The 22,213-nt window shown below is 44.0% G+C and overlaps 1 protein-coding gene across 5 annotated transcripts in view; it reads left to right on the top strand.

The window, feature by feature from the left end:
* The window catches only part of sytl4 (synaptotagmin-like 4), a 99,834-nt gene extending 78,309 nt beyond the window's left edge, over nucleotides 1–21,525 (top strand). For all 5 annotated transcript variants that reach the window (XM_078547191.1, XM_078547193.1, XM_078547192.1 and 2 more), the window contains 4 exons: nucleotides 11,434–11,527; nucleotides 13,332–13,443; nucleotides 18,060–18,268; nucleotides 19,187–21,525. In XM_078547191.1, the coding sequence (XP_078403317.1) occupies nucleotides 11,434–11,527; nucleotides 13,332–13,443; nucleotides 18,060–18,268; nucleotides 19,187–19,326 (555 nt within the window). In that variant the 3' untranslated portion in view covers nucleotides 19,327–21,525. The remainder of the gene's footprint in view (nucleotides 1–11,433; nucleotides 11,528–13,331; nucleotides 13,444–18,059; nucleotides 18,269–19,186) is intronic.
* Nucleotides 21,526–22,213: the final 688 nt, after the last annotated feature.

Genomic DNA, 22,213 nt, shown 5'->3' on the forward strand with positions numbered 1-22,213 from the left:
TGGCGAGATGTAATGAGTGGTGGGCCACAGGGATCAGTGCTGGGGCCTCAACTTTTTATATAAATGATTTGGATGAAGGAACTGAAGGTATGGTTGCGAAATTTGCTGATGACATAAAGATAGGTAGGTAGGAAAGTAAGTTGTGAAGAGGACATAAGGAGGCTACAAAGGGATACAGATAGGTTAGGTGAATGGGCAAAGATCTGACAAAATGGAGTATAATGTGGGAACATTTGAAATTGTCCATTTTGGCAGGAAGAATAAAAAAGAAGCATATTATTTAAATGGTGAGAGATTGCAGAGCTCTGACATGCCAAGGGATCTGGGTGTTCTAGTGCATGAATCACTAAAACGTTAGTGTGCAGGTACAGCAAGTAATTAGGAAAGCTGATACAATGTTATCATTTATTGCGAGGGGAATTGAATACAAAAGTAGGGAGGTTATGCTTCAGTTATACAGGGCATTGGTGAGACCTCATCTGGAGCACTGTGTACACTATTGGCCTCCTTATTTAAGGAAGGATGGAAATGCATTGGAAGCAGTTCAGAGAAGGTTTACTAGACTAGTACCTGGAATGGACAGATCATCTTCTGAAGAAAGGTTGGACAGACTAGGCTTGTATTTGCTGGAGTTTAGAAGAGTAAGAGGCAACTTGATTGAAACATATTAGATCCTGAGGGGTCTTGAGAGGGTGGATGTGGAAAGGATGTTTTCTCTCATGGGAGAATCTAGAACTAGGGATCACTGTTTAAAAATAAGGGGTCACCCATCTATGACACAGATGAGGAATTTTTTTTTCTCTGAGGGCCGTAAATCTTTGGAACTCTCTTCCTCAAAGTGGAAGCAGAGTCTTTGAATAACTTTAAGGCAGAGGTAGATAAATTAGCAAGTGGGTGAAAGGTTATTAGGGGTAGGCAGGAATGTGGAGCTGAGGTTAAAATCAGATCAGCCATGATCTTATTGAATGACAGAGCAGACTTGAAGGGCCAAATGACCTACTCTTCCTAATTCAAATTTCATATGTCTATCTCCCCCTCAGGTAAATGCTCGCCCTGTCACTCAACTAGGTTGTGAAGGGCATGACAAACAAACACAATCCTGGTGACACGATCCAGCGAGTATTGGAGTATGCCACCTGAGTGGTCCAGGCTACGGAACCTCATCTTCAGTAGATCAAGTGACTGCACAATGGTGGCCCTTACAGATGCATGGTCAGCATTGTGCCACTGTTCAGTGTCAGTTTGGGGATTATGGACTGGGGTCATTAGCCAGGTCTTCAGGAGATAGCTCTTGTCACCCACTAGGCAGCCCTGGAGATGATGTGGGGGAGCAAACAGTTGTGGTACCTGAGAGTTGTTTAGAATATGCCTTGTGAGAGCTCCCTGGATACTGGACGCACACCTGCAGGAATTGCCACTTGAGATCACACACGAACTGGACATTCAGGAATGAAATTCCTTCCTGTTCATGAATCTCTCTGAACTCCACAGGCTGAATTTTGCTGTTGGCGAGCAGGGGGCAGGGCCAATGCGCAAAATGATGTGGGATGACATCGGGGGGGAACTCCTGACATCATCCCGCCCCATTTAAATTTTCAGGAAGGCGGTGGCACAGCAAAATCAGCTGTGTGCCCGCCGACCTGTCGATGGCCAATTGAGGCCGTTGACAGGATAATTAAAACAATTAAAGGACCTGCCCATCCAACCTTAAGGCTGGTGGGCAGGCCAGGAGCCCCAGCGGGCTTCTGAAAAAACATGAAACTTCATCCACCGGCGGGATGAGGTTTCATGTAGAGTTTAAAAAACTTTAATAAAGTTTGAGTGAAATTTAATAACATGTTCCATCTCGTGTGACATTGTCACATGAGGGGGACGTGTTAAGGATTTTTTTATTTTTCTATTTTTAATGTTTGTACAAGTGGAAGCGATCTCCCTGAGGCAGCACTTAGCCTCAGGGAGATGTGCGCTCTTTCGTGCGCATGCGCAAAAGAACGCACTCTCGCCTTTGGGGAATTCCACCCCACCCCACCCGCACAGGAAGCGCATAGTGCTTCCCGCCGGGCGTCACGCTGGGCGGGCCTTAATTGGCCCACCCACTTAAAATGGCGGCGGGGATCGGCTCCTCGCCCGCCGGAGATTGCATCGGGCCCACCTACCTGGTGGGCAGAAAATTCTGCCCCACATGTGTGCATTCAATCACTTCTTGGACCTGAGGGAACTCAGTGATGGATGCAAATCCCACAGCTCAGGCAGCTAGGCTCTCTGGGTCAATGTGTACTGCACAATCTCATGTGCTTTCCTGAAAAGGACCTCCATAAACTCCCTAATGCACATATCTGTGGCTGCTTGGAAGATGCCACACAAGTCCCCACTTTAGCTTTGAAAGGAGCCAGTCGAGAGGAAGTTAATGCCGTTGTGATCTTTAGTGCCACAGGCATGGCGCTGCCATGTGGCTGCAGATCTACATGCAGTAGGTGGCAGCTGTTGGTGACGGTTGACGGATTCCCTGGTCATGCGAAGACTCATTGCAAAGACGGCATTGTCTTTCGGTCTTTTGCAGGTAATTTATGTCTTCTATAGATCCTAGCGCTGAATACTCCTCGACAGCACTGCTGACCCTGGTTCCCCTCTTCAGGCACTACCTGTTCCTCCGCAGCTGCAGATCCCTGAGGCTTGGGTCCCTGCTGTTCCTGCCCCAGGCCTCCCTTTACCTTCTCCTCCTTAAACCAGTATAGCTCCTTCTCCTCCAAAACCAGTACAGCTGCCAAGTTCACTTGGCCAAACATTGCCAATGGAAGCATTATCTGTGAACATTTCACGGGGAGGATATGGCTGGCTTTTTCCAGAAATCTCCCCCTCATCCCTATAACTTTGTCCTTCTCAGCCTGCGCATATCTTTGGTGAAACCTGCCCTACACCCACTCCACCATGGTGAGGCCCGTCCTGTAGGAACCAAGGCTGGTTCTCCTCTTCCTCATGCAACCACGTCCAAGGAATCGATAGCCTTGAGCATTACACTGCTAGCCATGCATGTGCGACTGAGCTCACTCTGACTCTTGCTCGCCTTCATGATCCGCCGCGACACATCCCTGCAACCGTTGAATCAACAGCATGTATACCGCCATGTTATTTAGAATCATCCATCTGAGACAATGAAGGCTCCTCGATTGCTTAGCATTGTTACAGCCCCTTGCAAACGTTGCAGAGTGTGAGTTCAGCACAGACTTCAATGCATAACCCTGAACCGATTGGGATCTTGGCGTTATGAGAGGCAAGAGTATGGGAGCCTTTGTGCTGTACTGAGCACATTACAGCATTCATTACCCAATTAAGTGCAAGTGCACTGTCTTTTATTGGTTTCTGTTAGGCTTTGCATTCATTTGGGAATGTGAGCAGTCCAGGAACTCGTGGAGCCGGACCTGAGGCCCCTCCCATTTCTACTGCGCATTATCAGCAAGGGACTGTATGAGTTATAATGGTGTGCCTTGCTTTTTCTTTTGATTCCTTCACCCTCAAGTCTCCCCCTCTGACATACCAACTTCTCCCATCACCATACGTGGTCTTGTATGTTCTTTTACGACCCCGCCCCCTGCATCAGTCAACCTTCAGCCTCCCCCAGACGCTCTGGATCCATTCACCCTTACCCTGGATTTCAACTCCCACCCTTCCTTGTCCCCTTCCTCCCATCACTGTAATTGTCCCCTTGGCCTTCCAGTTGCCTGCATTTGATCACCAGGATCCTTGTGCTGACCCAACTGGCCATGCCCTTTAGTTCCATCCTTGCCTGACACCCCAATCCATCCCATGTTTAGCTGCAGCACTGAGGTTCACATTGCACCTTTCCTGCCTATTTTGGACAGCATTCCAGCCATGAGCCTGCCTCACTGCCTCCCTCGGGCAGACTCCTTGCCCTGGACAAGCTGCCTCCCTTGGACGCCAACCTACTCTTCGCGACAAAAGCATGAAGCAGCATGTACTCACCAGAGTGTCCAGGAAGAAGTTTACCTCACCAGTGCACACCTCTTAACATGCGGTTGGGTTTCAGAAGGCACGTTTTTCTTGCTCATTGCTAACAAGATTGCAACCATGAACGTACTATCAGCAGGCTGGAGTTTTAATCAGTGTGCATGACATGCTAATGAATGCAAAAGAGGTTCCCCCCCATCAGCGTCAGGAATGTTGACCCGCCTAAAATTTTCTTTTATCTTAATACCAAAAGTTTAACTCATCACCAAGAATCTGAATTTTGGCATCCCGCACCGTTAAGTTCCCTCTCCTGCCTTTCTCCCCACTTCAGATGGGCCTGGAAAATCCTGTCTGACATTTCTATTTCTCACAAAGACCATCTATAAGAATGCTCAGGGGAGCTATCGGATAGCGGTTTATGTTAACCATTTTGTGATACTGCTGCAGTCATTTTATGTAGGATCTTTATAACCAGTAGAAAAAAGTAAAGGAACTGGTCTAAGTTGAATTCAAACTTAGGTCCTTGAGGTAAAAGTCTGTATTTCTGTTTGTGTGAAATGTGTATCGAGTAGTGTGTTAGTTACACAGCATTATGGACCATTTGTATCAAGTAGAATGACTTGGGTTTTTTTTCCTCTAGGTGATCAATAGTTATATTTGAGGCATTCTGGACTAGCTGTAATTGAGAGGTTTTTTTTTCCCCTGTTGTTTATAATATGAGAGGAATTTAATGTTTGAGGTAGGATACTCGTCCATTGGCTGGAAAACTGGTCAATCATTTTTGGGAGTCCCAACCCTATTGTATAACAATCAGGCACTTAGCTGGGCAGCGTTGGGCTTCCTAGTGAATTAAGCCCGGTGCAGAGTGGAAATTCTGCCTGAGAGAGCTACTGGCCAATCGAAGGCCAGCAGGTCTCCAGTGCCAGTGGGACCGGTGGCCCCTGCCAGTACTGCACCTGGGCCTTCACTAGGGATCATCACTGGATCCCTGGAGAGAGTTAAGTTTGGGCGGGATGGGGGTCACAGGGAGGAGGGTGCAAGTGAAGGGGGAGGATGGAGGGGTTGATAGGGCATGGGAGTGGCTTCCCCAGGACCCCATCTTCCCAATGCCCAGTCCCTCAATCGGGCAGAGTGCCTGAATATGAAGGGAGGTGCCAGTAGGCTGCAGATAAGCTTTTGCTGGTCTGTATCCCACATGCCAAATTCCTTGCAGGTAGACTGGTAGAATTTCAGCAGCAGCGGAATGAGGCCCTGAAGTGACCCTTAAGTGGTTACTTCTAGGCCTCAATTAGCCTCTGAGCAGGAAGGCAGGCCTCCATCCTTCCCGCCCAGGGGTAGTTGGGAAGGCAGCGGGGTCACCACCTTGCACCCTCCCATCTGATCAATTGACCTCCCCAGCCTCTGAACACGCCTCCAGGGATTAGACGGAATAAACCTCCGCCCAATCCGACAGATGGGTGGTCTTCCTGTACTAGACCAAGTTGCTTGATTTGATATTTAGTCAGATAAGGGGAAGAGGTTGCCAGCTGTGCACACTTTTCAATTCCGAGACAATGTTTCTGTCTATTGGTTTGATCACCAGGCTATTGATGATGTATTCCAATAGTTTATTGCTGTAAGGCTTTGAAATCTAGTTTTTTAAAATTCATTCATGGGATGTGGTCATCACTGGCTAGGCCAGCATTTATCGCCAATCCCTAATTGCCCTTGAGCAGATGGTGGTGAGCTGCCTCTTGAACTGCTGCAGTCCAGGTGGTGTAGGTACAACCACAGTGCTTTTAGGGAGCGAGTTCCAGGACTTTGACCAGGCGACAGTGAAGGAACGGCGATATATTTCCAAGTCAGGATGGTGAGTGGCTTGGAGGGGAACTTCCAGGTGGTGGTGTTCCCATGTGTCTGCTGCTTTTGCCCTTCTAGATGGTAGTGGTCATGGGTTTGGAAGGTGCTGTTGAAAGAGCCTTGGTGAGTTGCTGCACTGCATCTTGTAGATGGTACACACTGCTGCCACTGTGCGTAGGCAGTGGAGGGAGTGAATGGGGTAGATGGGGTGTCAATCAAGCAGTCTGCTTTGGTCTGGATCGTGTCAAGCTTCTTGAGTGTTGTTGGAGCTGCACCCATTCAGGCAAGTGGAGAGTATTCCATCACACTCCTAACTTGTGCCTTGTAGGTGGTGGATAGGTTTTAGGGAGTCGAGGAGTGAGTTACTCGCCACAGGATTCTGAGCCTCTGATCTGCTTTTGTAGCCACAGTATTTACATGGCTAGCCCAGTTCAGTTTCTGGTCAATGGTAACCCCCAGGATGTTGATCGTGGGGGATTCAGCAATGATAATGGCATTGAATGTCAAGGGGTGAAGGTTATGCTGTCTCTTGTTGGAGATGGTCATTGCCTGGTTACTCGCCACTTGTCAGCCCAAACCTGGATATTGTTGCATTTGGACATGGACTGCTTCAGCATATGAGGAGTCGCAAATGGTGCTGAACATTGTGCAACTATCAGCGAACATCCCCATTTCTGACCTTATGATGGAAGGAAGGTCATTGATGAAGCAGCTGAAGACGGTTGGGCCTAGGACACTATCCTGAGGAACTCCTGCAGTGATGTCCTGGAACTGAGATGATTGACCTCCAACAACCATAACCATTTCCTTTGTGCTAGATACGACTCCATCAGCAGAGAGTTTTCCCCCGACTCCCATTTACTCCAGTTTTGCTAGAGCTCCTTGATGCCACACTTGGTCAAATGCAGCCTTGATGTCAAGGGCAGTCACTCTCACCTCAACACTGGAGTTCAGCTCTTTGTCCAAGTTCAGAACATAAAGAACTTAGGAAATAGGAACACGATTAGACTAATTGCCCCCTCGAGCCTGCCCCACCATTCAATAAGATCATGGCTGATCTGCTTGTGTTTTGAATTCCACATTCCTATTACCCCAATAACCTTTGATTCCCTTGCCTAACAAGAATCTATCTACCTCTGCCTTAAAAATATTCAATGACCCCACCTCCACCGCCTTCTGAGGCAGAGAGTTCCAAAGTCGCACAACCCTCAGAGAAAAAATTTCTCCTCATCTCTGTCCTAAAAGGGTGACCCCTAATTTTAAAGCAGTGCCCCCCCGCCCCCAGTTCTAGACTTACACACAAGAGGAAACATCCTTTCCACGTCCACCTTGTCAAAACCGCTCAGGATCATGTATGCTTCGCTCAAATCACCCCTTACACTTCTAAACTCCAGTGGAAACAAGCCCAGTCTGTCCAACCTTTCCTCATGAAGACAACCCACTCATTCCAAGTGTCAATCAACTTTCTCTGAACCACCTCCAACGCATTTACATCTTTCCTTAAATAAGGAGACCAAAACTGCACACAGTATTTGAGGTGCGGTCTCACCAATGCCCTGTATAACTGAAGCATAACATCCTTACTTTTATGTTCAATTCCTCTCGTAATAAAGGATAGCATTCCATTAGCCTTCTTAATTACTTGCTGTACCTCCATACTAACTTTTTGTGACTCATATACTAGAACGCCAGGTCTATCTGCACCTCAGAATTTTGCAGCCGTTCTCTATTTAATTAATACTATGTTTTTTTTGTTCTTCCTGTCAAAATGAACAACTTCACATTTTCCCACATTAAACACCATTTGCCAGATCTTTGCCCACTCACTCAACCTATCTATATCCGTCTGCAACCTCATGTCCTCTTCACAACATACTTTACTACCTATCTTTGTGTTATCTGCAAATTTAGCTACAATGCATTCAGTCCCCTTATCTAAGCCATTGATGTAAATTGTAAAAAGTTGAGGCCCCAGCACAAGCCCATGTGGGACTCCACTCATCACATCCTGCCAATCAGAAAAAGACCCATTTATGCATACTCTCTGCTTTCTGCCAGTCAGCCAATCTTCTATCCATGCTAATATGTTATCCCTTACGCTTTTATTTTCCGTAATAACATTTGATGTGGCACCTTATCAAATGCCTTCTGGAAATCCAAGTACAATACATCTACAGTTCCCCTTTATCCACAGCACATGTTACTCCTTCAAAAAACTCTAATAAATTGGTTAAACATGATTTTCCTTTCACAAAACTATGCTGACTCTTCCAGATTGCCTTGAGCTCTTCTAAGTGCCCAGCTATAGCCACCTTAATGATTGATTCTTCTAACAACTTCCCCATGACAGACATCAAGCTAACTGGCCTATAGTTTCCTGTTTTCTGCCTCTCTCCCTTCTTGAATAGAAGATTATTTTTGTTACTTGCCAGTCTGATGGATGCTTTCCAGATTTTTGGAAAATTACCACCAGCTCATCGACTACCTCATTAGCCACCTCTTTTAAGGCCCTAGGATGTAGGCCATCAGGACCCAGAGATTTGGCAGCCTGCAGCTCCATCAATTTGCTCAGTACCATTTCCCTAGTGATTTCAATTTCACCAAGTTCCTCTCTCCTTTTCCCCTTCCCTTTCTTTGAACCAAGGCTGTGATGAGGCTAGGAGCTGAGTGACCTTGGCAGAATCCAAACTGAGCATCAGTGAGGTTATTGCTAAACAAGTACTGCTTGATAACACTATTGATGACCACTCCCATCACTTCACTAATAATCGAGAGTAGACTGATGGGGCAGTAATTGGCTGTGTTGGATTTGTCCTTTTTGTGTACGGGACATACCTAGGCAATATTCCACATTGCCTGGTGGATGCCAGCATTGTAACTGTACTGGAACAAATTAGCTAGGGGCCCAGCAAGTTCTGGACCACAAGTCTTCAGTACTATTGCCGGAATATTGTCTGGGCCCATAGCCTTTGCAGTATCCAATGCCCCCATTTCATAATATCACATGGAGTGAATCTATTTGGCTGAAGACTGGCATCTGTGATGCTGGGGGCCTCTGGAGGAGGCCAAGATGGATCATCCACTCAGCACTGCAAATGCTTCAGCCTTATCTTTTGCACTGGTTTGCTGGGCTTCCCCATCATTGAGGATGGAGACATTTGTAGAGCCACCTCCTCCAGTGAGCTTAGATCTGATCTGTTGGTTGCACACTTGCTTAGATCTGTCTATCGCCTGCTGCTTGTGCTGCTTGGCATGCAAGTAGTCCTGTGTTGTCGCTTCTTCAGGTTGATACCTCATTTTTAGGTATGCCTGGTGCTATTCCTGGCATGCTCTCCTGCACTCTTCATTGAACCAAGGTTGATCTCTGTAAGTTACAGAATGTGGTTGAGTACAATTCTGCTGCTGCTGATGGCCACAGTGCCTCTTGGATGTCCAGTTTTGAGTTGCAAGATCTGTTTGAAATCTATCCCATTTAGCACAGTGGTAGTGCCACACAAGAAGATGGGACTTCCGTCTCCACAAGGTGGTCACTCCTACCGATACTGTCATGCACAGATGGATCTGCAGCCGGCAGGTTGGTGAGAAGGAGGTCAAGTATATTTTTTTTCCTCTTGTTGGTTCCCTCACCACCTTCTGCAGACCCAGACTATCAGCTGTGTCCTTTAGGACTCGGCCAGCTTGGTCTGCAGTGGTGCTAACGAGCCACTCTTGGTGATGGACATTGAAGTCCCCACCCAGAGTAGATTCTGTGCCCATGCTGCCCTCAGTGCTTCCTCCAAGTGGCATTCAACATGGAGGAGTACTGATTTATCAGCTGAGGGAAGGCATTACATTGTAATGTTTCCTTGCCCATGTTTGACCTGATACCATGAGACTTCATGGTGGTGTCTGGGACATTATCTGTAAGGTATGATTGTGAGTATATCTGTCAGGCTGTTGCTTGACTAGTCTGTGATACAGCTCTCCCAAATTTGGTACAGACACTAGTAAGGAGGACTTTGCAGAGCCAACAGGGCTAAGTTTGCTTTTGTCGTTTCCGGCACTTAGGTTGATGCCAGGTGATCTGTCCAGTTTCATTCCTTATTGACTTTCTACAACTGAGTGGTTTGCTAGCCATTTCAGAGGGCATTTAAGAGTCAACCACATTGCTATGGGTCTGGAGTCACATGTAGGCCAGACTAAGTAAAGACGGCACATTTCCCGCCCTAAAGGGCATTGTCTTGGTTTTTACGACAACGGACAATGGTTTTATGGTCATCATCAGACGTTTAATTCCAGATTTTTATTGAATTCAAATTCCACCATCTGCTGTGGCAGGATTTGTACCCGGGTCCACAGACCATTACCCTGGGTCTCTGGATTACTAGTCCAGTGACAATACTATTTGGCCACCACCTCCCCCATTACTTGTGAAGTTCCCTTTTTATCTTTTTACGTAAGTATGACTGAAAAGGGAATCATATAATTAGGTTTGCTGGTGTTCATATCTATGTTCTTCAGATGCTTTCTCACTGCACTATTATACATACCAAAGGATATAAGGATTTTCAAAGTGTCTTTTTGTATAAAAGCTCTTCATTACAGGCACGTAATCCAAGCTATTAAAGTTAAGGGACTTGCACGGTTTTGCAATGGTTTTAAAGTGTTAGTCAAAAATCAAATAACACATTACTGTTCTCATTCTTCTACTGACCAATTTTCATTCTGTGCTTACGTCTCTTAAATGGTTACAGCTCAGCTTGAGCGGCATGCTCTGTCAACGTTGTTTTATACTGGTTTTAGAGAGGACAGGAATGACAGGATTAACCCCAAACTGATTTTACTGTACATACCAATAGAAAAGGAATTAAATACATGCCCTGTCATATACCCTCTATTATATGTTGTGCATAAGGTCAAGTTTCTGATTGCAGGGAGTGTAAATCATAGACAAACAAAAGACACCCAGGTAGTCTCTGCAGTCGGGCGGATGGAAAAAATACTTCCTCAGAAATAAAAAGTAGAGTTCACGAAGGTTTGAGGCCATTGGTCTAAAGTTCCCTCAAGTGGATTTTGGGAAGTTCACCAGCAATGCTTCAGCATGGAGGAGAGTATAGCTAGACCAGTTCTTCTTTCTGTCTCAGCTAGTAAGTCCAAAATTATGCAGACAAACTACATTCAGCTGAGGGTTATCTACAGGTCGAGAACCATGCATGGTTTCACAAAGCAAAAAGGGAGAGAGAACAAGCTAGTCAGGGTAGCCTTCTGTTCTCAGCCTTTCCCCCACAAGACTGAAAGCAAAGCCACAGGTTTAAACTTAAGGTTTGCCACTGCCATGTGATGATCTTTTTGTCTTCCAGTTTTTCATTAATTATAGTGCCTTGCAGTTCAAAACAAATAAACAACACCTTTGCAGGTATATAGCTCAGGTGACTGCTTGGAAGAGGCCAAGTTCCAAGATGAACTTATGACCTCTTTAAAAAGACTCTCGGACAGCCTCCAATGTCCAAATAGTGCAATGTCCTTTCATATTTTTGAAAAGAAAAATCCAGTTTAAGGAGAGATGATTCTAACAATCTTTATAAAAACTAATGCAGAGATGGTTTGAAAGTAAGTTTATTCTATTTTAATTCTGCTTTGATGTTGCAGGCAAATGCAGAATCTGGTATTATTCCTCCATATAAAGGGGAATTGGTACTTTCAATAAAATACATTCCAACTGCCCCTACGGACAAGAGTAAAGGTAAGGTTATAATAATATAATTTGTTAATTTATCTCTAATTAATTCACCAAGCTAAGAATTTGCTCACCTGGGCTGCAATCTGTTCTGAACACTCAATACCCAAGAAGCTATGGGTAGAACCGTTCCAGATTCACACTAAGCATGGTAGCGGGTGGAAAAAAGGGCATTTTATCCACTGGCTGCAATGGCGGCTTTTCACACCGTATCATCTGCTTCCCATCTCATTAATTATGCAGCCACAGGAAACACGCCATCTCGCTGGCAGGTGGCCTCTGAATCACCCGCCATGCCATTACCTCACTGTTTCCTCACTTTGGGTGCCATATCTAAACTGCAGCCGTGCACACAGTTCGCAACACTTGCAGCCCAGGACAGCTGCAGTGAAGACGTGGCCCTGAAAGCCGAGGAGATTTATGAGACCTGTAATGGTCCTCCACCCCTGCTAGGCCGCAGGAGGTCCAACAATCTCACCACTTCGGCTTGGGAGGTGGTGGAAGTGGTGGTCAATGCCAACATCGCACAGAAGAGGTTGGCCATCCAGTGCAGAAAGAGGGTGAATTATCTCCTCTGTGATGCCAACATAAGGCAATCATCTCATTACTCTAAACTCTCTCACTCACAAGGCCATCACACATCCACTGGCATCTCACTCACTGCCAGCTCAAGGGACATCGCCGCTCACTCTCTTTCACACACCCTCACATCTCCATCTGGCATCTCCTCTGGAGACTGCCTGCTCAGCCTGCACCATCTTGAGGCCACTTGCACAGATCAACATGTGTCCTCCACACACATCCTGGGACATCCTCCTTCCCCAGTACAGTCCTCGCTCTGCAGCCTCTTCCCTTGTCTGAGGCCTCTTCTCTCCCTTCCCCAAACAAGCCCTAGCCCTGCTGCTGTTGAAAAGCCACCCCCGCCTTACAGCTGGTCTGGTAGGTAGAGATGTGGTGCTGCCTGCGAAGCCTGGTGCTGATGATCGCGAGTGCTGCCTGAAGCAAGGCAGACAAACAAACCTTGAAGTTCCAAGCAAAGTGCAGCGAAGGTATTAAAATGTCATTCCTGATGTCCAGTGGCAGGAAATGCGGCCCACCATTGATGGGTGGAGCAGACGATCGCAAACTAGTTTCACAACGTCGTGAAACTGATTGCTGGCTTTCCCATGCCATATTGTCCGTTCTTGCCTGCCATGGTGCCCAATGCCAACTTGGATGGAAAATTCCGGCATTTGTCTTTCAAGAAGACAAGTCTTAATTATGCAGGCACGTTTTTAACAATATCAGAGTGTTATTATGATTCAGATTAGTCTTACATATTTAACTCAAAAAAGGAAAAGGTAAGGATTATAAATGCTTTATTCTGATTTCTGTGATAGTTTGAGATGAACAGGACAATGCACAGCAGTGGATGCCATTTTGGTGCCTGGCACCATTGGAATCCAATAAAGCAGACAGGTGGCTTACTCCCAATGGTCTTGTCAATACTGCCTACATGGTGACTTTGGCTTTATTTTCTCCCTCTATTTCTTCGCTGTGGTACTTGGTTAGCTTACAATCTCCACATATGACACAACTACAAAAGTACGAATAACCTGCTTTCTGTTACCTACTGTGCCACAAAATAATTCCATAGGCAGTGTTGTTCTTTCGAACACAGCTGAGTTACCCTTATGATATTAGAGTTGAAAATAGTTGAAAAATGTTGAAAATTCCAGAAGGTTGTGCTACTCTACCGTAGTTAATGAGATGATTTTTTATCAACATGCAGCAACAAGTCAAACCTTGTAACTGCTTTTGCCTCTAACAGGAAAGAAGGGCACAAGGCCACTCGAGGGTGGGGAGCTACAGGTGTGGATTAAGGAAGCCAAGAACCTTACACCAATGAAAGTAGGAGGAACATCAGACTCTTTTGTCAAAGGGTAAGAGTCAGCAGTGTGTTTTTGTACAAGTAACTATAACTAAATATTAGTGTTTTAATCAGGTATTTCTCTTCATGCCCTCTATGAATTTGTGGACAAGAGAGAACAGTGACTGAAATACGAAGCAGAACGTAGAATATTTGCAGAATGAGAAAAAGACTCCCACTTGTATATAGCATCTCAAATTACTTGCCATTTTTTAGCGAGTCTGTAGCTTAAAATGACCATTGTTGCATTACTGGAAGTGATTGCTTGAATGAGACTGTGTCTGCTAGGCTTCTTCCCCATAAATACTGCCATATAAATACTGTGGCTACAAGAGGAGGTCAGAGACTGGGAATCTTGCAGTGAGTAACTCACCTCCTGGCTTCCCAAAGCCTGTCCACAATCTACAAGGCACAAATCAATGTGATGGAATGCTCCCCACTTGCCTGAATGAGCACAGCTCCAAAAACACTCTCTACACCATCCAAGACAAAGCAGCCTGCTTGGTCAGCACCCCGTCCACCACTTTAAACATCCATTCCCTCCACCACCAATGCACAGTGGCTGCAGTGTGCATCATCTACAAGATGCACTTCAGCAACTCATCAAGTCTCCTGGATACCACCATCCAAACCCATGACCTTGACCACCTAGAAGGACAAGTGCAGCAGATGCATGGGAACACCACTATCTGTAAGTTCCCCTCCCAGCCACATACTATCCTGATTTGGAACTCCCTTCGTAACAGTGCTGTGCAGGTACCAATGGCAGATGGACCGCAGCTGTTCAACAAGGTGGGTCACCACCATCTTCTCATGGACAATTAGGATGGAGAAACAAATGCTGGCCTAGCCAGCAATGCTCATTTCCCAGGAAAGAATAATACAAAGGTATTGATGTTGTTTCCATCATGATCTGTGGCCTTCTATGTATGTATTCAAATGGCAGAATTGGAGTATGCAGGCTGAAGAAACTTTGAAAACTGTTTTGCTAGAACTTTTAAGGCATTTTACCTTGTACCTGGACAGAGCTTGACTCGCCTCTTGACAGTCCATAAACCCACTGGGATATTTTTGACCTCACGTTGAGCTACTGCTACATCTCTGGAGCTTGTGCTTGGCAGCCTGTTGTCACCTCCTAAATGCCATTTGCAAGATCTGAGATGTAAGGCCAGATGCCTTGTGCCACTGTCCTAAGAAACAACCTTCTGCAGATGCAATCCAGCTGTTGCCATTCAACTAGTCCTAGATCTGTGTGCCCCTTTGATTAGGGAGCTGGCTTGCCTATTGGCTGTCCAACAGATCTATGGTCTGCTCCTGATATGGGGTCAGCTCCGATGTCTGGAGGTCCCCCTCTGGTTCCTTAACTTCACAGGCATTGTACGCATTCCTCCAGTAACAAGGTTTAGTGAAATAAGTGATGGTCATTATTGACTCTAAAGTGCGTGCGTGTTCACACAGCAGTCTGGAATATACGGTGCATTGTAATAAACAGACCACTCACAACAATGAGCTTGAGATGGGGGACGGGGCCAACTTCTAAACCCAATGGCAAAAGATCAAGCGGAAGAGACACACAGCGGGGAAAAATGCAGTTGTCATCAGAGGAACAGCCAGTGTGTGAGAGAGGGAAACTGCAACTGGAGGAGCAGAGAGCTCAAGGGGGATGGAGGTGTGTCCAGAAGGGAGCAGTGTACAGCGAGAAGGGTGGGAGGCGAGGTGCTAGACATGGCCTTAGAGTCCAGGGAGCTAATGAGCTTCAGAAGGTGAGTGTGCTCCAAATTCATTGGAGGCTTGTGGGAGGAAGAGACACTTGGGAAAATTCCTCTGTAGTAGGTCAGTCTGTAAGGGGAAGGGAGGGGCTGAGCTAGATTTAAATGATGGGGCCTGCATCTGGTTACACGCTCTGTATTAGAGTAGGATTTGGGAGTGTTCCCTGTTCAGGAGCTCTCAATGGCACGAAATTCAAGCTGGAGTTAAATGGACCTCGACAACTAAAGGTCACCAACCCAGAGGCACAACCCACCATGACCAGATAAACACACACACTGGCTGCTCCTCCGATCACAATTGCATTTTTCCCACCGTGTGTCTCTACCCACTTGTACTTTTGCCATTGGGTTTTGAAGTTGGCCCTGCCCCCATCTCGAGCTCATTGTTGTGAGTGACCTGTTTATTACAATGCACCATATATTCTAGATTGCTGTGTGGACACGCACGCACCTTAGAGTCAATAATGACCATTATTTATTCCACTAAATCTTGTTACAGGAAGAATGTATACAATACCTGTGAAAGATAGGAAATCAGAGGGGGACTCCAGACATCGGAGCTGGCCCCATATCAAGAGCAGGCCATAGATCTGTTGGGCAGCCAATTCCCCAGCCAGCTCCCTGATCAAAGGGGCACACAGATCTAGGACTAGTACTGGGTTGAAGCTAATCAACGGATTTAGTCTCAATAATCACTTAATGCTTTATGACGGCAGGTTTATGATGCAGATTGTGTTACCGATCATAGATATGGACCATTGCCTATTAGCATTGACTGAGCCACATATTCCAGCTTGGAAATTGGAGGTTAATTGAAGCTGTCTAGGATAATGGATGAGACACCAGATTATGTGACTTCCCTCTCACTGTTTGGCGAGCTGAACGGATCTTTCAGGTTGTTTATGATCTAATACCAGACTGTCAAGCCTTATGCATCCTCCCTGCTCCTTTCACACTTCATTTACCCTCTTGAAAGTCTAAGCTATTGTGTTGGGAATGGGGAGCTGGCAGTTTAATTGTAGAATGTGGGGGAATATGCAGAATTAGACTGATGTGAAAAGGGTAGAATGGAAGTTATGAGAAGAGGACGAACACAATCAATGAGCAGAGAACTAGGATGGGACATGAAAAGAAGTAGAATAAGATGTGCGAGGCACAGGGGAATGGGTCATGCGAGAGGAGCGGTGGAATGCAGCAAGTAGCGGGGAGATGTGGAGAGACAGTCAGTATGGGGACAAACAGCAACTTGTATTTATATAATACCTTTAACATAAAACATCCTACAGTGCTTCACAGGAGCATCATAAAACAAAATATGACACCAAGGGCGGGATTTTCCATCCCTGCCTGCCACCAGAATTGTCCTGTCCCGCTGAAATTCAATGGACCTCTTGCTGGCCCATCGCATCCCCTGCGAGAGGTCCTGCCAAGGCAGGGCCGGAAAATCCCAGCCCAAGCCACATAAGGGGATATTAGGACAGAGAACCAAAAGCCTGGTCAAAGAGGCTGCCTCTTAAAGGCAGTGAGAATAGGGATAAATTGTGATGTATGAGAGTAGAAGTATAATGCAAGCTATAAGAGGGTAGCAAATTCTGAAACATGGAAATGGTATGGGACCTTCAAGGAGAATAGAATAGGGGAGAACAATGTTCCTTTTAAAGAAACCGTGCATTGAAATAAACAGGTGACTCGCAACTTCTTGAAACTTCTTTGAGTTATGAAATACAAGCCGCTCATTGACAAAAATGTAGTGCTAAAGGAGTTTGTAGCCTGCCCAGTACCAGGAAAATTTAGAGGGAACATTGGTGATGTCTAGCACTTTTGTCACTATTACAAATAGTGTTGCTAGTGTCACCCTGATAAAGCAGAGGAAGAAGCTTGTAAGATTCTGTAGCTAAGAGAAAATGGTGACATATATTGGCAGGTCCAAAATTGCTTAAAATCTTAATCACAGCGCAGTGTGAAGGATGACTTGTGCAGCTAATATTTTGAGTCTGAACAGTGTATTAACACCCATGAAAGAAAAGGGAAAACGGCTGGTGTGTTACCTTTCCTATATTATCAGATCACTGAACTTTTTCCAGCATTGGTCTGCAATTCATGTGATGAGATGTGGCACTCTTATCACTTCCTCCCATAAAAAATGAGATTTTTTGTAGTTTCCTAGCATAGAATCATAGCAATCTTTCTCTCCTATGTTGCAATCTTGCAAATGTGTTTGTAGGCTGGCCTCGTAAAAATTTTGTGCTTTTCTCTTCTGCCTTTCTGTCCCATTTTTTCTTTATGTGTCTCTACCAGGCCTCTCACTTGAAAGCATACTTCAAAAGTGCCACAAAATCCATGAGTCATCAACCACACTAACCTAACAGTTTCTCCTGTTGCAACCTTCAGCCATTCTCGGCTCTTTAAAGGATTGAATTTGCAATTTCCCCAGTCCAGTAGTTGTACTCAACTAATACCAAATTATTTGCAAATAAATTGACATCATAATTTATTGTTGCCGAAGATTATTCGTTTTAAGTATTCTCCTCCAGCATAAATTACTTTACAGATTTTCAGAGCTTACACTACAGTTTTATTCTTATTTCACTGATTCTTAAAATTTACTCCCTGCAGAACACACTTCTTCAAAGATTGATGGAAGAAACTAAATTAGGAACTGTTAAACACCTTTTTTTTAGTTACAGTGACATTTACGAACTCTGAGATTTCGTATTCAGATTGGATTATGAATAATAGCTCTGTTTTATCAATAAAGCTTTTATCTGGCTCAGAAGAGTGAGGAAGATCTGTAATAATTTTCCTTCAGGAGCATTGCTAGTTTATAACGAAAGGCAAACTCAATCCCTGTGTGTTTCAGGTACCTATTACCATTCAAAACCAAAACATCTAAACGGAAAACTCCTGTGGTGAAGAAAACATTGAACCCTCATTATAACCACACCTTTGTGTACAGTGGTGTGAAGCTTGAGGACTTGCAGCATGTCTGTCTGGAGCTGACCATCTGGGATAGAGAGCCCCTGTCCAGCAATGATTTTCTCGGAGGAGTTCGCCTTGGAGTTGGAAATGGTAAGGAAGGAAGATATAGTAGGGGAAGAGTGGTGGGAATGAGGAAGTAGGGAAGGAACTGACCCAACTTTCGGTAAACTGGTCTGTATTGATTTCAGCTGAAATTTTCAGTAGGGGAAACAGCCAGAATTTATAGTGAGACTAAGAGTGAGGGTAATGGTGCTTACCATGTCTAATGTGCAAATCTAGCAGAAACCCCAGGCAAGCACATATAGATGTGAAAATCAGAAGTTGCTGCACCAGACACACCACTCCTCCATAAAGTGGTCTTCACCTGGCTCTCTGTTCAAAGGTATTGAATGCCATGTACTTGCTATGAACTAAACTTGCTACAGAAAGTTAGGACTTTGACCATTTCAGTCTTTTTCAATGAGGTGATGAGAGTTAATTACTGCCAAACAACCACAATGGTGTTCAATTTTACAAGAGTGGCGTCTTATTCCTTCAGATTTTAATTGCTGGAGTTTTTAATTTAAATTTAACTTTTGAAAAATGTTTTTGCTGTCTCTCTCAATCCAATACATCTTTTCCTTGAGTTTTCTGTGGCTGATTTGGCATTGTGACTATTCTATCTTATGCTTCCTGGTTCAGGGCCTGTACTGTTCATTCGCAATATCTCAATTTCTTACACTTGCTTGTCCTATCTTCACCAATTACACAAGTCTCATATATCTGTAGGGGGCACTACACCATTTAGATCTCTAACTTACAGCAACTTCCAATGCATAAGTACATAGAAATTAAATGGGCAAGTGTAAGTCTACATTAACTGATTCCAGGAAATTCTAGCCTATTAGCTTATACAACCTTAATTGCTAAAATTACTGTAAAGAAATCCATATTGTAGATCTGCTTTAAAGTTTGTGCTGTAACTTGTGACACACACCCACTCACTCATTTTTTTGCATTTTGTCCCAGGAGTTAGCAATGGACAAAAAGTGGATTGGATGGATTCAATGGGAGAGGAGAGCAACATTTGGCGGAGGATGACCCAATACCCTGGTTCCTGGGTTGAAGGAACACTGTTACTTCGTCCAAACATGACTGGGCACATCTAGACAGGGGATAAAATGTACAACTTTACTTCCAAAAAGTACATCCTGAATTACTATATTGCAAACAGAAAATTGGTCAAGTTCTCCAGCACCAAAATACATATTAGTGTTTCATCCCCAAAACAACAAAAGTTCCATATATTCATTCATACCAAAATCTGCCTCAGGAATGGAGAGAATATTTTTGATTAGAAACAAATACGATTAGCTCCATGAATTCACAGGAACAAGAATGGTAGCTTGTGGTAGACTGAGATCTGACCATGCCAGCAACTGAAGGAGAAATTAGGGAAGAGAAAATTTTATGTTAAGAGAATTGATGTGAGGGCATGTTAAAAATGCATCTCTTGCAACCTGCATTCACATGGTTCTTTTCCTTACCCACCCCCCTGCACTAATCAATAATGAAAGTGACAATAGTGAAATCAGTGCTACATTCCTTACGTCGGATTATTAGTTTGATCTTTGAATGTGGATCTTACATTCAGATATTAACTCTTTTGCTCCTCATTCAATCTATTGCTGTATTTTGCTATTTTGCTTTTTGTTGTGGGAAATTTGTAGCTGGAATATTTTATTGCCTCCATGCTATTAATGGTGGAGTTAGCTTGTGGCAAAATACAGGCTGAGAGTTCCCTTAATTTCACTACTCATTTCAGATTGGAAAATCAGGAATAGGTTATTGCCTCCATTTCCCCAATTACATAAAATGCCATAAGATTGTTAAAGCCATCATTGCTGCTGCAGGTACACACCAGAAAATCAAAAATAATCAAAACAGCACACCAAAATGAGGCGCTCTCCATTTCTCAAGTAAACTTAGAACAATCTTGTCAGACTCAGAGAAATCCCTTTGACAGTCTAAGCTTTGTAAGGTTTTAAACTCAGAAGCAAAGGGTTAGTTTAATAAAACCTTGTTTGAGGGGAATCCATGCAAGTTCCTACCAAGTACAGGAGATTTATTTGGTGGGTTTTACATTGTCTCATTGGGTAAATTAAACATTGAAAATATATAGATTATGAATATCTTGTTGAACTTAAACACATACAAACATCCACACTCCTTCAGAAAAATGGGACAGGCCTTCATTTCTCCTCCATTTTATGTAGCTTTTCTCCCAGTTGATAGTATATTGATTCAACAAATGGCTTCCACATTACTGTTACTGTCTTCAATACCTTTTATAGTCAGTCAATATAATTTGTTCAACTCAAGACTTTAGTTAGCCTTAATCTACTTTTTTGATCTTTAACATAAAACCTAATGTCAACATCAAATATTAAACCCTAAGATGTCAGACTTTGCCTGCCACTTCTTTGTGTGGGTTGGTGATTAGCCCATGATGTTAGCTGGCTTTCATTGATATCCTGAAGTTAATGTCAAATTTATAGATTAAGGATAATGTGCATAAATGCTGGCCTATGTTGGGTGCCAAGCCATAAGCATCTGTTTCAATTCCATCCAATGGTTTAACTGATTTTATGAGTGATGAGGAATGACACCTCATTTATGCTTCAATGCAGTGGGAGGTTTCACAACCTAATTTCCACCAATGGTTTAATTCAGTGAGTAGCTGATCCATATAGTCCACTAAAGCCTGGGCTCGGTGAAGTGTTAGCTGATCTGTTAAGATGGAAATGTGAATATCTGGGTGTGTTTAATGGTATATTTCGTACAAATCTGTTACATAGTCTATGCTTTAAAATGTTTAAAGTGTAAATATTGGCTACTGTGCTAGAGTTTCATTGCACAAGCCTCGAGAGCTGACAGGAAAAGCAGAATATGCACATATATCTGGAAACATATTGTATATTAATGACGTCGTTTACATCTGTAGGTTTCTCTAGTGTCTGCTCCATAACTGCAAGAAGCATTTTGAAACAGAACAACTTCAGTTCATCAGGAAAAATGCCTTTTATCTTTCTTTCTGCCACCTTAGACTTCAAAGTTAAGAGAGACATATAACATATAAAAAGGCTGGTTTCCCATTCTTGTAATTTAATTACTTAATTTTCCTCCATAGTGATGAGGCAGAACTCCATTGAGGCTGAAACACTGTTAATTATATTGTTTCTGAAACAATCACATGGACTCCGAAAAATGACTTTAGGGATTATGATTTTCATGTTGATCTCAAGTTGATTTATCTTTTTTGACTATATAATTTTACTTACAATAAAGTTTAGTATTTTTAGCTGAGATACATGTCTGTCAGCATGATATTTTCCAAGAATTCATATCTGTACACTGAGTAGCCCACACTATTTCTTATGCATAACCCACTGGCAGAAAGTTCAATCTTTTTCCTGTGACACACTTCCTATATCCTTTGAGTATATGAGATATTGAAGCACAGCTCAGGGTTGAGCAAGGCACTAAAGTTATGAATAATCCAGTTCAGCCTGTGAAAGTGATCAGGAATGGGATGGAATCAATAGCAAGGAAGCAGACATTCTGAAGGCAACAGAAGATTACTTAGAACTTCCTGGTGGGTTGAACTGGAGGAAATTCGGACTCATCCAATACTTATGTCAGACAGTCAGATTACAAAGAAGTAGTTGTGAGGTCTAGGTAGATGATGGACATTGAAGGAGGTGCCCTTGGCACGCATGTGAAAGCTGATCTCTTAACTGTAGTGTTGATAAGGTAGAGAAGGAACCAGGTGTAGATCATTGGGGAAGTTAGAGATGACTGTGGGAAAGAAGAAAGCAATCCCTTTCTCAATTTTTTCTAAAGTTTCCTTTGTCTGGTGCTAGACCGATCGCAACATTCTACCTTAGCATTACAATATGTAACATTACGGACAGAATGTGTGTGGTCCCTTACTGCCCGTGATCAGTATGTTTGTATGAAGGTTTGTCTTTTACCCTTGGAGTGTGTCCCCCAATT

The sequence above is a fragment of the Cetorhinus maximus genome, chromosome 8 (assembly GCF_964194155.1).
Source record: "Cetorhinus maximus chromosome 8, sCetMax3.hap1.1, whole genome shotgun sequence".
In the NCBI taxonomy this organism is placed as follows: domain Eukaryota; kingdom Metazoa; phylum Chordata; class Chondrichthyes; order Lamniformes; family Cetorhinidae; genus Cetorhinus; species Cetorhinus maximus.